Source organism: Chiloscyllium plagiosum, chromosome 7, assembly GCF_004010195.1.
Source record: "Chiloscyllium plagiosum isolate BGI_BamShark_2017 chromosome 7, ASM401019v2, whole genome shotgun sequence".
Classification (NCBI taxonomy): Eukaryota; Metazoa; Chordata; class Chondrichthyes; order Orectolobiformes; family Hemiscylliidae; genus Chiloscyllium; species Chiloscyllium plagiosum.
This window is the reverse complement of record NC_057716.1, coordinates 12,535,355-12,550,558: the sequence shown is the minus strand read 5'-3', so window position 1 is coordinate 12,550,558 and position 15,204 is coordinate 12,535,355. Positions and strand designations below refer to the sequence as shown.

Here is a 15,204-nt window from a genome sequence, read left to right as displayed (position 1 = left end):
TTTTTCATTGAGAAGCACAATCAAGTTCTTGATGAATCTATTCAGAGTGCATTTCCTTATGCAGTGAACTTCTGATTTCAGTCATGCAGGGGAGTTGACAAATTGAAACTGGACACTCTGTCATGGAAAGGGAGGAGGAAATTATATATCTGTTTTTCACCAGTGACCTTAGCTTGAGAGGTTCACATTCCTTTGTTTACCATTTTAATGAAGTACTAACCCATTTATTTTAACTGAATTCATTTGAAATATTTTTGCTTTCCCCACAAGAGAAAATGCATCGCCCTCAATATTGCCAAATTTTGCTTTAAACACCAGATTTTTGTTTACCCTGTTGTATTTAAATGGACCTTTTCACTTCCTACAAGGAAGTCAGGTAAGTTCCTTGTCATAGCAATTCCTTCCTCTGTGGAACAAGAAAGTAAAGTGTCTGGGCACAACAGACACTGCACAATTTGTCATCAACAGCAACAGCTTTACTTTTACACACTTTGTTTTGACATAGCAAATGTGCAAAGTCATTGTAGACGTCCAAGCATTAAAGATGCAAGGAAGATGAGGTACACAGTGTGACGGAGATGCCTTGTGAGCAGTAATGATTTTGGCTCTTTAATAGATAAAGGGAATTTAGCTGAGCAGTTGGTTGAACTGTATCACACTAAATGAGTTAGTGCTCTGGAATAAAAGTAAGAAGGTAAATTACAGAACAAAAGGAACCTCTATTGCATCAAAAATATGGTCAATTGAGAATAAATGCACAAATGTTAATGTATAATACTTGTAACATAAATTAGAGTATAGATATGATCCCATTTTTAAAAAGTCTCTACAATTAGCAAATACTATTATCTTCTGGTGGACAATAATTTTCTTATAAATCTGTTAAGTCCTCTTTGGTTTGTGCATAGTTGGTTACCAAAGTTAGTATGTTCGATTGATATAGCAGATGTATTCATTCTCAAAGTTAAGAGACTGTGAACCTGAATGTTTAGGTATTTGGTCTCTGTGTGACTGGGACCCTAAGACTAATTCTGACTCTCCATCATTTGGTTTGCCACCATTGTTAGTATCAATGCCTGTCCATGTTTGTCATGTAGCATCCTTCTTCACTACCTCTTCTGCTCAAGATTTCAAAAACTCTGAGACACACCTCCCCCCCACCCAAACCAAACCCCATTCTGAGTCTTTCACCTCTTATGAGACCATTTTACCTTCAGTTCTGAAGTCTAAAATCTGTTACATAGTTCTCACTTGGTCAGAGGCCCACAATTTACCATTGCAACTTCTTTAGGCCCATGAATACAGGTTTAGTGAATCTCTTTCTTTCTCTCTCTGTCTGTCTCTATCACTCCCTCTCTCTCTCTCTCTATATCACTCCCTTTCTCTTTCTGAAGGCTAATATGAATCACCCAAATCTTCAAGAAATCCATCTTCACTCACACCATTCTTTTCACCTACAGTCCAAAATCCTGGCATTCATTATTGTTTCAATACTACATCTTTGCTTCATAATATACTCCCTCCTTAGTGCCTGTTGGCCCTGACTGGGTATCAATTCACACTGGTATAGGATACAAATGGCATGTTTATTGACTGTTTAACATGGCTTTCTACCAATTGTTTTCTTCCATTTTAGTTACGCTGTCTTCGGGAACTGTTTAATAATATTATTTTCCTCTAGCATCTTTTCTCAGTGATTAATATCTGTCTGCCTCAATATGTGCTAAACCAATGCCAGTTTTTCTAATCATAATGGCACTGATATATCTCGAGCATTAACTGCATCAGGAACTGTGGTTGACAAAGTTATCAGTTCAGATTGGAGACGGTGAGGTTTGCAGATGCTGGAGATCAGAGTTGAGAGTGTGTGCTGGAAAAGCGCAGCAGGTCAGGCAGCATCCGAGGAGCAGGAACATTGACGTTTCAGGCCGAAGGAACGAAGAAGGGCCCCGGCCCAAAACGTCGATTTTCCTGCTCCTCGGTTGCTGCCTGATCTGCTGTGCTTTTCTAGCACACACTAGCAGTTCAGATTGATGACCTTTCATCCAAGCTACGGAGGGCCTGATCCAATGAAGTGTTACATCTGAAATGTTACTGGTTTTCTTTCTCCAGATTTACTGTTGAACATTTCCTGAATGTTCTGTTTTCATTATCCACCCTGGCTTGATATTGTTTTCCCTCTGATTTTTCACTGTCATATCTTTTCTCTCTCCAGTACACATTGATTTCTTAAGTAAAAACATAAAATGCTGAAAACATTCAGCATTTGAGAAGAGGGAACCAACAATTAATCTTTCAGGTCTGTGAACTTGCATCAGAATGGAATCTTTTACATGTGAGATAAGAACAGAAGTGAGCCATTTGGCCCCTCAAACCTATTCCACCGTTCGGTAAGATCATTGCTGATCTGTTTTCATCCACTTCTGATAAACTTTTATTCCCTTACTAATGAATGAATCTAGCTGCCTCTGCCTTAAAAATGTTCAGTAATCCCAATTTCACTGGTTTGATAGAGAAATCATGTTGCCTGATCCCTGTCCCAAAAGAGTGACCCTTAATTTTCAAACATTACCCTTAGTTCTGAATTAACCCACAAAGAAAAGCATCATTTCTTTATCCACGTTCTCAATTCAGGATCATAAACACGTCAGTCAAATCACACCTCACTTTTCTCAATTCTAGTAAAAACAAGTCCTCTTAAGACAATGCATTCATTCCAAGTATCAATCTAGTAAGGGTCTTCTGAATCAGCTCCAGCACATTTTCATTCTCCTTTAATAAGGAGACCAAACCTTCACAAAGTATTCAAGATGTGGTCTCACAAATCCCCTGTGCAACTGCAGCATCACATCTTTACTTTTATGTGCAGTTTGTCTCCTAATAAAGGAGAATATTCCATTAGCCTTTTTTGTTGAGTTGCAATTCTACGCACGTCAGGCATCTTCCAAGGACCTTGCTGAACTGCTCATTATTCAGAGGTGACCACTAAAAGGGAGGTACGACAGAATTTAAATGTGTCCTTAAATGTATGTTTTCAGCAAAGTCACTGGATAATAAACAGAAACAGAAAACCTGCTTTCTGAGAGTGAACTATTTCCCTTCTAAGAGTGAATCTGGTGTGTCTCCTGGAACCCCAGCTATAAACAGCATAGTTGAAGGATCAAATCTCAGATTTTATCAGTGTGTATGGCTGAACTTACTCAGTGAAGAAATTTGCAGAGGTATTAGGGGTGCTTGGTTGCCATTTTTATGGTTAATATAAGATCAGTATGGTGGCTGCCAGAGCGCAGAAATGTTAATCCGTAGGATTGCTTGAGTTCATTCTTGAGTTTATTAAAGAAAGTGTCTACAGTATCTCTATAATGAATTCTGACTCTAGCTTTGCATTCTCACTGTGTCTTCCTGGTTGTATGCATTTATAATAATACGTCATCTGACTGTTTCCTAATGACCATCCAAGCTATACCAGACCTGATCAATTGACCAAGAGAGAATATGTGTGTAAATTGGTTGTAGCTTGGGACCTATTTGCCAGCCCATTATGTTTGTCAAAAAATAATATGCGAGGGTGGGACTGTACATAGGGCAAAGAACAAAAATGTACATTGCACAGAGGGGCACTTGATTAATTTGGTTAGCACAGCTTCAAATGCTGCTTACAGACTCCATCACTTCTCCAGGAAAATACAGTGCTGTTGGCTGCTACTTGTGTGAGCCATGTGACATCTCTCATTGATGTAGTGGCTGAAGAAGTGACAAAGTCTGTAGGCAATATCAATGGAAATGAATTGCTCTCCTAGTAAATATTTTTAAATAAGAAAACTCATTGTATTAGCTGTTTGAAATGTCAGCGTGATTTTATACTGCAGGTTTCTGATATAGAAAACCGGATTGCAGCTCTGAGTCCTACTGGAATGAATGTTTCAACTGAGGATAAGCCCAAAAGGAAGCAAGATGGACAGGTGTGTGTGTGTGTGTTTGTGTTTGTGTTTTGTTCAACTGAGGACAAGCCCAAAAGGAAGCAAGATGGACAGGTGTGTGTGTATGTCTTTGTCTTTTTTTTATATATATATATATATGTGTGTGTGTGTCTTTGGGAGTGTGACTGTCAATGTGTTATCATCACTGATGCTGTCTATATTATAGTGAGAGACAGAGTCCAAGTCCATGAAGTGGAGCACTCTGTTGCTGTCTAGTGCTTCTATTGCTAAAGACGTTGCCGTAAAGATAAGCATGTCACTTCAGTCCCTGTTTTGAAGAGGTCTTAGATTCCCACTTCCTGATTATTGCCCATTGCATAATGCATGCAGCCCATATCAATACAGGAAAGATTGCAGCTCCGAGATACCCTCCCTATTAAATGGCTTGTTCACTGGCACTCCTGCTGCCTAAGCTAAAGATTCAAATGTGGTAACTTGAAAGAGACACAGAATGGGATAGTGTCTGGAGCTATTCTATCAACGTCAGCATTTGTACCCATTCTGAGTGTTTTTGTTAAGCTATTTCAGAGTTAACCAGATTATAGTGAATCTAGAGTCAAATTTATCAGTTTTATGACAGTGCTTACCATTACTAAGACTTTGAATTCCAGATTTTATTAATTGTATTTAAACTCTACCTTAATGGGAATTGAACTTGTGCCCCAGAACTTTCGCCTGGGCCTTCCCATTACTAGTCCAGTGATATAACCTTTGTTTCCCTCCTTATCTTTAAACCTTTAGGAGTAGGTCAATAATTGTTTTGGCAGGAAACATGCTAACTCATGTTGCAAATGACTTAATGTTTTGTCTCAGAATTTGTCACTTTTTGTAGTCTTCATCTGCCTGTTAAGGCATGAAGCCCTATGTCTGGTTAGCACATTATTGGAGAGGCACTTTCACCCATTTTATAAACTAGAGTTGCTCTGAGAATTTCTATATAATTCTTTATAGAGTCCATGGGTGAGATTTCAAACTTGCTGTGGATTTTTTTAAAATCATAGAAATATTAATGTCATTTAAATGTGCAACATGGTTATAAACATTAAGTGGATACCATCCATCAAAGATATGTTTCTCATTTTGAAAATAAAACCTACAAATGAGCAAAGTTCAGCTGTATTCTTTAGCAGCCTTCTTTCTGATGAGATGGTGGGTTCTACTTTAAATAGAAACAATACTGAAGAAACTCAGCAGTTTTAGTTCATATTTCAAGTCCAGTATGGTTCTTGTTCTGATAGCAGAGTCGAAACATTAAGTGTGTTTCTCCCGGTATAGATGCTGCCAGACCTGCTGAGTTTCTTCAACACTTTGTGTTTTTACTTCAAATTTCCAGCATCTCCAGTGGTGTACGTTTATTTAGAGGTTAGCGCTTTGGTGTTCAACCCTATGCTAAACATCAATTGGTGTGCCTGAAGACTCCCTTTCTGATTGATATAGCAGTCTCTACTACATTTGCTGCCGAGAAAGACAGAGGGCTGATTTTCAGTTTTAGATAAGGATTATATGAAAACTGAATTTGGTTTAAAAATCTCGTGGTAGTTAAGCTGGTCAATAAAGTTCTCATTGTGGTCAACAGATCAGCAAACTTTCAGTTTTGATTCCCAGTGTATTGCAGTGATCCTAGGTGATGGATGAGATGCTTCAACTGACTTGGTGCCCGAGTTCGAAGGAGCAATTAAATCAGCTGGAGTATCTATCCATGATTAGCAGGCAGTGATTTTTGCGGGAGAGTGGACACTTTCAGAGGGCAAATTGGATTCAGCTGTGGTAGCCTCCAAACAAATACCCAGTGGCACATACTACTTCAGGTTAAATTGTGAAGAAGCAAAGGTTAAGTCGCAGATCATCCCCGCTGAGAGGAGGGGAGAAAGCAGGAGAGTGGAACAAGACAATAAAATATAAAATTGCTTTATTTGAGGTGTGTGTTTGTCTTTAAGGCTCTTTTTGTTTAAATAACATGTCCCAGCTTACTGTAAAAAAAGTAGCTGGAACCCTGAGATGGACCCCATTCTCTCAGGGTGCTTTGCCACATGAAAAAGGAAAATAAGAAGTTTAAAAAGTGTTTTCTTTTAACCTTCTGTCTTGCTGCAATAAACATGATCCAACCTATCTACCACCAAAATGCTTGGTGTGAATTTTAAATTCAGATATATGCCATTCCCATATCCAGACCACACAATCCTCACACCTCGCCTTCCCCAGTTCCTTTCTTCATGAGGAATTGGAAGGAATTGCCACTCTGATGAATTTGCTATTCTCGCTGCTTGTTCTTCAGAATGCATCGAGTGCAAATTTAAATATTAAATTGCACCTTGTGCTAAGATCCTAAATCAGCTTATTGATGCATGGAGTTCCTCTGGAAAGCACCCAGCCACATTTATCAACAATCCTTCAGAATTATGTTCTACACGGAGGCTTTATTTGTGCATTGAGAATCAATCACCAGCCTTTGAGTTGTGAGATATGTATGGATGTTGATTCATTTCATGAACAATTTGTTTGACTAATGTACCTTTCTTTTACAGGATATGGTGGTGCAACAGCCTCTGCGCCAAAAAAGTTCAGTTCCAACTGGAAAGAAGGAATCAAAAAGTCAGTTAGCAATAGTTGCAATTTAGTTTAATTTTTAAAATAGAATTTACAATAACTTTTATTTGAATATGAGTTGGGTCTTCACAGAATGTAATACAATGAAACCTGTCTTCAGTGTTCCACAAAGTTGTCACCTATATCAAACTGCACATGCTGAAGATCTGAAATAAAAATAGGAAGGGTTGGAGAAACTTAGTTGATTGAGGAGAATTTGTGATGAGAGAAATGCAGTTTATCTTGAATCTTATCTAATTCTTGTCAGAGGTGTTCAAACAACAGTTACACTCTCAGTTTGATAGCCCATGTCTCGGACTCCTCTATTACCATCCCTAGTTGTGCCCTGTCCCTCAAGCAGGACAGACCCACCTTCAGGCTTGGGCTGATAAATGGCACAGAAATGTCTCGTCACACCAAAACCAGGAAACGACAATCTCCAACAAGAGTTAATCTAACTATCACTTGATACCAGCTTACCATTGCTGAATCCACCAGCAACATTTGGAGGTTACCATTCACCAGAAACTTAACTGGACCAGCCACATAAATACCACAGTGACAAGAGTAGATCAGGGGCTGGGAACTCTGGCAGTAACTCATCTCCTCCTTCCTTAAAGTATTTCCATTATCTACAAGGTACAAATTAGGAGTGTGACGGAATGCTGTCAACTTGTCTGGATGAATGTAGCTCTAGCAAGTCTTGACACCATCCAAAATGAAGTAGCCGACTTAAATAGTACTCCACCCCAAACACTCTTCCCCCTAAATATAGTCAGTAGATATAGCAGTATATACATATAAAATTTATACTGCACTGCAGCAAAATACCAAGTCTCTTTCAAGAACAACTTCCAAACCCATGACTTGTGTTACCTAGATAGACAACAGCAGAAATATCCACCTGAGTTTCTTCTTCGCCATACAGTATTCAGACTTGGAGGTATATTGCTATTCCTTCACTATTGCAGGAACAGAGCAGATTTATGTTCCTCAAAGGACATTAGTGAAACAGGTGAGTCTTTACAACAATCCGAACTGGTTACATAGTCATCATTAGGCTTGATTTTTTTATTGAATTGAAATTTCACCACCTAACATAGTGAGATTTGAACCCATATTCCCTGAATGTTATCTGGGATTCTGGACTACTAATCTATGCCAAAACCTCCCAAGTGAATTATAGAGTCATGGAGTTGTACAGTACAGAAACAGTACCTTCAGTCCAACTCATCAGTGCCGACCAGACATCCAGTCTGAAGCTTTGAAAGGATATTGGAGTGGGAGGGAGAAGATCCAGTTGTTGTGATCCACATTGACACGAACAACATAGGCAAGGCTAGGAAGGAGGACCTATCTGGGGATTATCAAACACTAGGAAGGAAATTGAAGAACGGGTCCTCGATGCTCATCATCTCTGGATTAAAGCCATAGCCACGTGCTAGTTGGCATAAGGGTATGAAAATTAGGCAAGTAAACACCTGGCTAAGAGATTGATGTGGGAAAGAGGGATTCCATTTCATGGCACATTGGCATCAGTTTTGGAACTGGGGGGGATTTGTACTGATGGGACGGTCTCCACTTGAACCAAACTGGAACCAGTGTTCTAGCGAAAAGGATAAATAGGGTGGTCACAAGGTCACAAGTTTAAACTTGTGAGTCGGGGGAGGAGGGGAAGGGAAAGGGAAAGCAACGGGGAGTATGGGGTCAAATAGAAAGATAAACAGCAGGTTAACGTGTGTAGGGTTTAAGTTCAAGGCAGACTAGGAATGAAGCAAAAATGAAGGATAACTTAGGACATATTACTAGAGATGTTGGAAACCATGAGGATAAGAAAATTAGCATTAAAGCGCTTTACCTGAATGCTCATAGTATTCAGAACAAAGTAGATGAATTAACGGCACAAGTCATCGTGAATGATTATGGCATCACAGAGACATGGTTGCAGAGAGTTCAGGACTGACAGTTAAACATCTAAGGATTTACAACTTATCAAAAAGACGGGGAGGTGGGCAGAGGGGGCGGAGTTACCTTGTTAGTTAAGAATGAAATTAAATATAAGGCACTGAATGACATAGGGTCAGATGATGTGGAGTCTATGTGGGTGAAGTTGAGGAACCACAAAGCCAAAAAAACCACAATGGGAGTTATGTACAGATCTCCCAACAGTGGTCAGGACCAGGGGTGCAAGATGTACTGGGAAATAGATAGGGCATGTCAGAAAGGCAAGGTCACGGTGATCATGGGAAACTTCAATATGCAGGTGGACTGGGTGAATAATGTTGCCAATGGATCCAAAGAAAGGGAATTCATGGAATGCTTACAGGATGACTTTTTGGAACAGATTCTGATGGAGCCCACAAGGAAGCTGGTTATTCTGGACTTAATGTTATGTAATGAGCCAGACTTTATAAGGGGACACTTAGGAGGTAATGATTATAATATGGTAGAGTTCAGTCTGCAGTTTAAAAGAGAGAAGGCAAAATCCAATATAATGGTGTTACAGTTTAATAAAGGTAATTAAAGGGGCATGAGAGGAACTGATGAGAATCAACTGGAAGCAGAGCCTCGTGGGGAAGACAGTAGAGCAACAATGGCAGGAGTTTCTGGGTGTAATTGAGGACACAGGACAGAGGATCATCCCAACGAAAAGTAAGATTATCAGGTTGGGGGGAATGGTTGGCAGAGGGGGTTTGACAGCCATGGCTGACAAAGGAAGTCAGGAAATGTATCAAAGAACCTATAAAGTGGCCGAGGGCACTGAGAAATCAGAAGATTGGGAAGACTCCAAAAACAAACAGAGGATAACAAAGAAAGAAATATGGAAGGAGAGGATCAAATACAAAGGTAGGCTAGTCAGTAATATTAGAAATGACAGTAAAAGTTTCTTTTAATGCATAAGAAACAAACGAGAGGCAAAAGTAGACATTGGGCCACTCCAAATTGATGTAGGCATGCTAGTGCTGGGAGATAAGGAAATGGCTGAACAACTTAATAAGTACTTTGTGTCAGCCTTCACAGTGAAAGACATGAGTAATATCCCAAAAATTAAGGAGAGTCGGGGGCAGAGTTGAGTATGGTAACCATTACAAAAGAGAAAGTGCTAGAAAAACTAGAAGGTCTAAAAATTGATAAATCTCCTGGCCCCAGTGGGCTACACTCTAGAGGTCTGAGGGAGGTGGCTGAGGAAGTAGTGGAGGCGCTGACTGTGATCTTTCAAAAATCACTGGAGTCAGGGCAAGTCCCAGATGATTGGACAATTGCTGTTGTAACCCCCTTGTTCAAGAAAGGGTCAAGACAAAAGATGGAAAATTATAGGCCGATTTGCCTAACCTCAGTTGTTGGTAAAATTCTAGAATCCATCATTAATTTCTAAATTCTTGGAAGTGCAGGGTCGGATTAGAACAAGTCAGCATGGACTTAGTAAAGGGAGCTCATGCCTGACAAACCTGTTAGAAATCTTTGTGGAGGTAACAAGTAGGTTAGACCAGGGAAACCCAGTGGATGTTATCTATCTAGACTTCCAAAAGGCCTTTGAAAACACGCCTCATGAGAGGCTGCTGAGTAAGCTGAGGGCCCATGGTGCTCAAAGTGAGCGACTGGCATGGATTGAGGATTGGCTGTCTGACAGAAGGCAGAGAGTTGGGGTAAAAGGTTCTTTTTCAGAATGGTAGCCGGTGACAAGTTGTGTCCTGCAGGGTTCAGTGTTGGGGCCGCAGCTGTTCACTTTATGTATCAATGATCTGGGTACTGGGGACCATTTTGGCAAAGTTTCCCAATGATACGAAGTTAGGTGGACAGGCAGGTAGTACTGAGGAGGTGGGGAAAGATTCAAACAGTTCAGGAGAGTGGTCCAGGAAATGGCTGATGAAATTCAACATGAGCAAATGCGAGGTCTTGCACTTTGGAAAAAAGAATACAGGCATGGACAATTTTCTAAACAGTGAGAAAATTCATAAAGCCAAAGTACAAAGGGATCTGGGATTGCTAGCACAGGATTGTCTAAAAGTTAACTTGCAGGTTGAGTCCGTGATTAAGAAAGCAAATGTAATGTTGTCATTTATCTCAAGAGGGTTGAAATATAAAAGCAGTGATGTGCTTCTGAGGCTTTATAAAGCTCTAGTTAGGCCCCATTTAGAATACTGTGGCCAATTTTGGTCCCCACACCTCAGGAAGGACATGCTGGCACTGGAGCGTATCCAGTGGAGATTCACACGAATGATCCCTGGAATGGTAGGCCAAACATATGATGAATGGTTGAGGATCCTGGGATTGTATTCATTAGAGTTTAGAATCTAATATAAACTTACAAGATAATGCATGGCTTAGAAAGAATGGATGCTGGGAAGTTGTTTCCATTAGGTGAGGAGATTAGGGCCTGTGGACACAACCTTAGAATTAGAGCGGGTCAATTTAGAAAGAAAATGAGGAGACATTTCTTTAGCCAGAGAGTGGTGGGCCTGTGGAATTCATTGCCATGGAGTGCAGTGGAGGCCAGGACGTTAAATGTCTTCAAGGCAGAGATTGATAAATTCTTGATCTCACAAGGAATTAAGGGAGACTGTGGGTGAGTGGCTTTGAAATGCCCATCAGTCATGATTAAATGGCGCAGTAGACTCCACTCCTATATCTTATGGTCTTATGATCTAGTCCCATTTGCCAGTGTTTGGCTCATATCTCTCTAAACCCTTCCCATTCATATACCCATCCAAATACCTTTTAAATGTTGTAATTATACCAGCCTTCACCAATTGTTCTAGCAGCTTGTTCCAGACACACTCAACCCTCTGCATGAAAAAGTTGCCCCTTGGGTCCATTTTAAATGTTTCTCTCTCATCTTAAACATATGCCCTCTAATTTTCGACTCCCGCGCCTAAGGAAAAAGACCTTAACTGTTTACCCTATCCATGCCCCTCATGATTTTATAAACCTCTAAGTTTACTCCTCAGCCTCCGGCGCTTCAGAGAAAAACACCCCACCTTATTGAACCTCTTCCTATAGCTCAAACCCTCCAGTCCTGGTAACATCCCCATAAATCTTCTCTGTACTTTCTCAAGTTTAACAAAGTATTTCAAAAGTGGCCTCACCAATGTCCTGTACAGCCACAACATGGCATCCCAAAACCTATACACAATATTCTGACCAATGAAGGTATGTGTACCAAACGGTTTCTTCACCTGCCTGTCTACTTGCAACTCCACTTTCAAGCAGCTATCCACCTGCACCCCTAGATCTCTATGTTCGGCCAAAGCCCTAACATTTAGTATATAAGTCTTGCTTTGGTTTAACTTACTAAAATGCAACACCTCTCATTTATCTAAACTACACTCCCATCTGCCACTCCTCGGCTTATTAGCTCACCTGATCTATTAGTTACTGATTTTTTTTTAGTGAAAAGTTAATGTTGATGATGCCTGTTTTGGACTCCACCACTCATGAAAATACTTTATCCCAAGCCACCTGTCAAACCTTTAACTTTTTAGTCATCCCTTGTGGCCTTCTCTTTGACAGACGACAGTCTCAGCCTGCTTAGATTAGATTAGATTACATTAGATTACATTACGGTGTGGAAACAGGCCCTTCGGCCCAACAAGTCCACACCGACCCGCCGAAGCGTAACCCACCCAAACCCCTACATTTACCCCTTACCTAACACTACGGGCAATTTAGCATGGCCAATTCACCTGACCTGCACATCTTTTGGACTGTGGGAGGAAACCGGAGCACCCGGAGGAAACCCACGCAGACACGGGAGAACGTGCAAACTCCACACAGTCAGTCGCCTGAGGCGGGAATTGAACCAGCGTCTCTGGCGCTGCGAGGCAGCAGTGCTAACCACTGTGCCACCGTGCCGCCCACAAATGTGTTCCATAGTTATAGATTTGCTGAATTCTATAACTATGGAACACATAGCTATGTATTATTTTGTAATAATATCATGCCTTTTCTATAGCCAGAAAGAGTGAATCGTTTGAACGAAACATACAAAATAAAGGATCACTCACCCAACGGAATCCAACTAACAAGAGCAGAAGATTGGACCATATTTTTGGGGTATGCTAAGTCTCCATTTTTGTTGAAGGTCCTAATGTGAGAAAAGGACCGTACTGCTTATGGGATAACCTGGAATGTTTTCGTGGCTTACTTTCCGTTTGGCCTTACCTTCAGTAAACTGCAATGCTTTGTGATTCAGGGCCTCCACCTGTGGCCTGTGCAGCTCCCAAACCTTACCAGAGTTGGCAATCAGCCATCTTTAAACTTTGCTGCCTTTTGTCAAACAAATTGAACTCTTGCATTACAGTATTTTTGAGATCAAAGTGAACCTATTTTGGAATGCAGTTCTCAACAGAAAGTTAGGGAATATTGCACACTCTTTGATAGTTGCAGCAATTCTGTAGGCTGCTATTTATGCTAACTGGCCACTCAATTAGACCATCTCATTGTATGTAATCTGACTCGCTATCACTTCTGAACTGAGTGATTGGGAAGCAATGTTCAATGTATTTCAGTATGTCGTTGTTCTTTATTCACATACTGGCCTGTGTGTCCATTGTCCTGGAGGCTGACTGGTTGCAAGTTTTGCAAATTGCAGCTCCTTGGAGACAATAATGGGAGGTATCAGTCTGCCTGTCTGTTATCTGTGAGGCAAAACAGAAATTAATTAAACTACTTGTACTGGAAACATTCTAATTCTGCACATTGAGGAGGGAGTGAGAGTTTGGACCCTTGTATTTCTCAAACTGGAAAACATAAAACCTTGTAACTTTTTTTAAAAAAAACTAAGTAACCTTGGACAAAACAGTTTTGAGCAATATAGAGGACAGCTTTTGATGAAATATAATGTTTTGGTGAAAATTTATCAATTGGCAGATCTGATATTTGAAAAACAACAAACATTTTTACAACACATTTTTTAGTGCAAAAAGCTCTTTTATATATATGCTATTTCAAGGAGGAATTAGTGAGTATTAGGATGAGATCTGTGGTAGCGAGTTAATATTTGACATCTTTGTTCCAGCTACATAGACATAATGTCATTCATTGTATCCGTTGCTCCCAATGCGGTCTCCTCCACATTGCGAAGAGGCATCCAGTTTCCCAAGAGCGCTTCAGGGAACATCTCCGGGACACCCGCATCAATCAACCCCACCGCCCTGTGGCCCAACATTTCAACTCCCCCTCCCACTCTGCCGAGGACATGCAGGTCCTGGGCCTCCTCCACCGCCTCTCCCTCACCACCCAACGCATGGAGGAAGAACGCCTCATGTTCCGCGTTGAAACACTTCAACCCCAGGGCATCAATGTGGACTTCACCAGTTTCCTCATTTCCCCTCCCCCCACCTTACCCCAGTTCCAACCTTCCAGCTCAGCACTGTTCCCATGACCTGTTCTACCTGCCAAATCGATTTTCCTGCTCCTCGGATGCTGTCCGACCTGCTGTGCTTTTCCAGCACCACTCTGATCTAAACATAGACATAAAATGCATAGTCTTTTTGTAATTATGCAAATCTATTACTGTCATCTCATACACATAGTTCCAGTAGATTTCTGTGAAGGTAATGGGAAGGTAACTTATTTCTCGTGGCTGGATCAAAAACTCAGCCTTAGACTTGGTCCTTAAAACATTGGTGTGACATATTTGGGGAGAATTATGTCATCATAAACCAAAGGGAAAAAGCAACAGCTTTTTTTTTAAATTCATTCGTAAAATGTGAGAGTTGCCCATTTATTGCCCATCTCTAATTTCCCTGAAGAAAGTCATAGTGAGCTGCCTTTTTGAATCACTGCAGTCTTTAGGATGTAAGGAGTAACATGTTATTTATAACCAACTGGCCTGTTACTTTTACTCATGATTGTTCTCCTTAGTTGTTCACATTTTGTTTGTTTGCTAAACAGAAACCAGTCATGACCATGAGACCTTAGAGAGGAAAACCATCAAAATGACCTATGTGCTGCAGCATCAGAAAAGCATGATTCCCAGAATCTGAATACAGATCTACATTTCCAAGAGCAATCAGCTTGTTAAATGATACATAATGCAAACCAGCTTGTGTGTCATATGTTTATTTTATGCAGAGTTATGTACAATTGTTTTTGTGAGTAATGGATATTGCTTGCATTGAAATTTTTGCAAGTGCACTCTACCATATTGCATCAGCTCTAATGCCCTTTACAGTTATGATGTTTTGATACACATATTTGCATATTACAACTTTTAATGCTTATTTTGTGACACTTTTATGTGGCACATGCAGATCCCTCAACAGCTCGGTTGCTAAAGTATTTCTGTCTCTCAAGTAACTGAGCTACAAGGAGCGTAGAATGTTCACTCCTGGCAGATGAGAGGTAAATAGTTTCAAATGGAGTGATAGTTGAGATGTAATGATAATATTGCTCTCGTTTTCAGTGGCCATCGCTGGAGAAAATAAGGCATGATTTTCAAATCAGTAGCCAGTTATGTTTCTTTAAATTGGAAACATGTTTATGTCACTCTGCAAGGTAAGAACAATGACTGCAGATGCTTGAAACCAGATTCTGGATTAGTGGTGCTGGAAGAGCACAGCAGTTCAGGCAGCATCCAAGGAGCTTCGAAATCGACATTTCGGGCAAAAGCCCTTCATCAGGAATAAAGGCAGTG

General features: G+C 40.5%; 1 protein-coding gene and 1 long non-coding RNA gene across 2 annotated transcripts in view; one reads left to right on the top strand and one right to left on the bottom strand.

Moving 5' to 3' along the window:
- The window catches only part of LOC122551332 (melanophilin-like), a 111,128-nt gene extending 96,010 nt beyond the window's left edge, over positions 1-15,118 (top strand). The window contains exons 16-19 of the mRNA XM_043693059.1: positions 3,870-3,962; positions 6,506-6,572; positions 12,520-12,620; positions 14,463-15,118. Coding sequence (XP_043548994.1) covers positions 3,870-3,962; positions 6,506-6,572; positions 12,520-12,620; positions 14,463-14,489 — 288 coding nt within the window. The 3' untranslated portion in view covers positions 14,490-15,118. The remainder of the gene's footprint in view (positions 1-3,869; positions 3,963-6,505; positions 6,573-12,519; positions 12,621-14,462) is intronic.
- LOC122551333 overlaps positions 6,604-15,204 on the bottom strand; it is a 17,101-nt gene continuing 8,500 nt past the window's right edge. Inside the window, exons 2-3 of the long non-coding RNA XR_006312074.1 lie at positions 13,102-13,204; positions 6,604-6,733 (exon numbers count right to left, since the gene is read on the bottom strand). This is a non-coding gene — a long non-coding RNA (uncharacterized LOC122551333). The remainder of the gene's footprint in view (positions 6,734-13,101; positions 13,205-15,204) is intronic.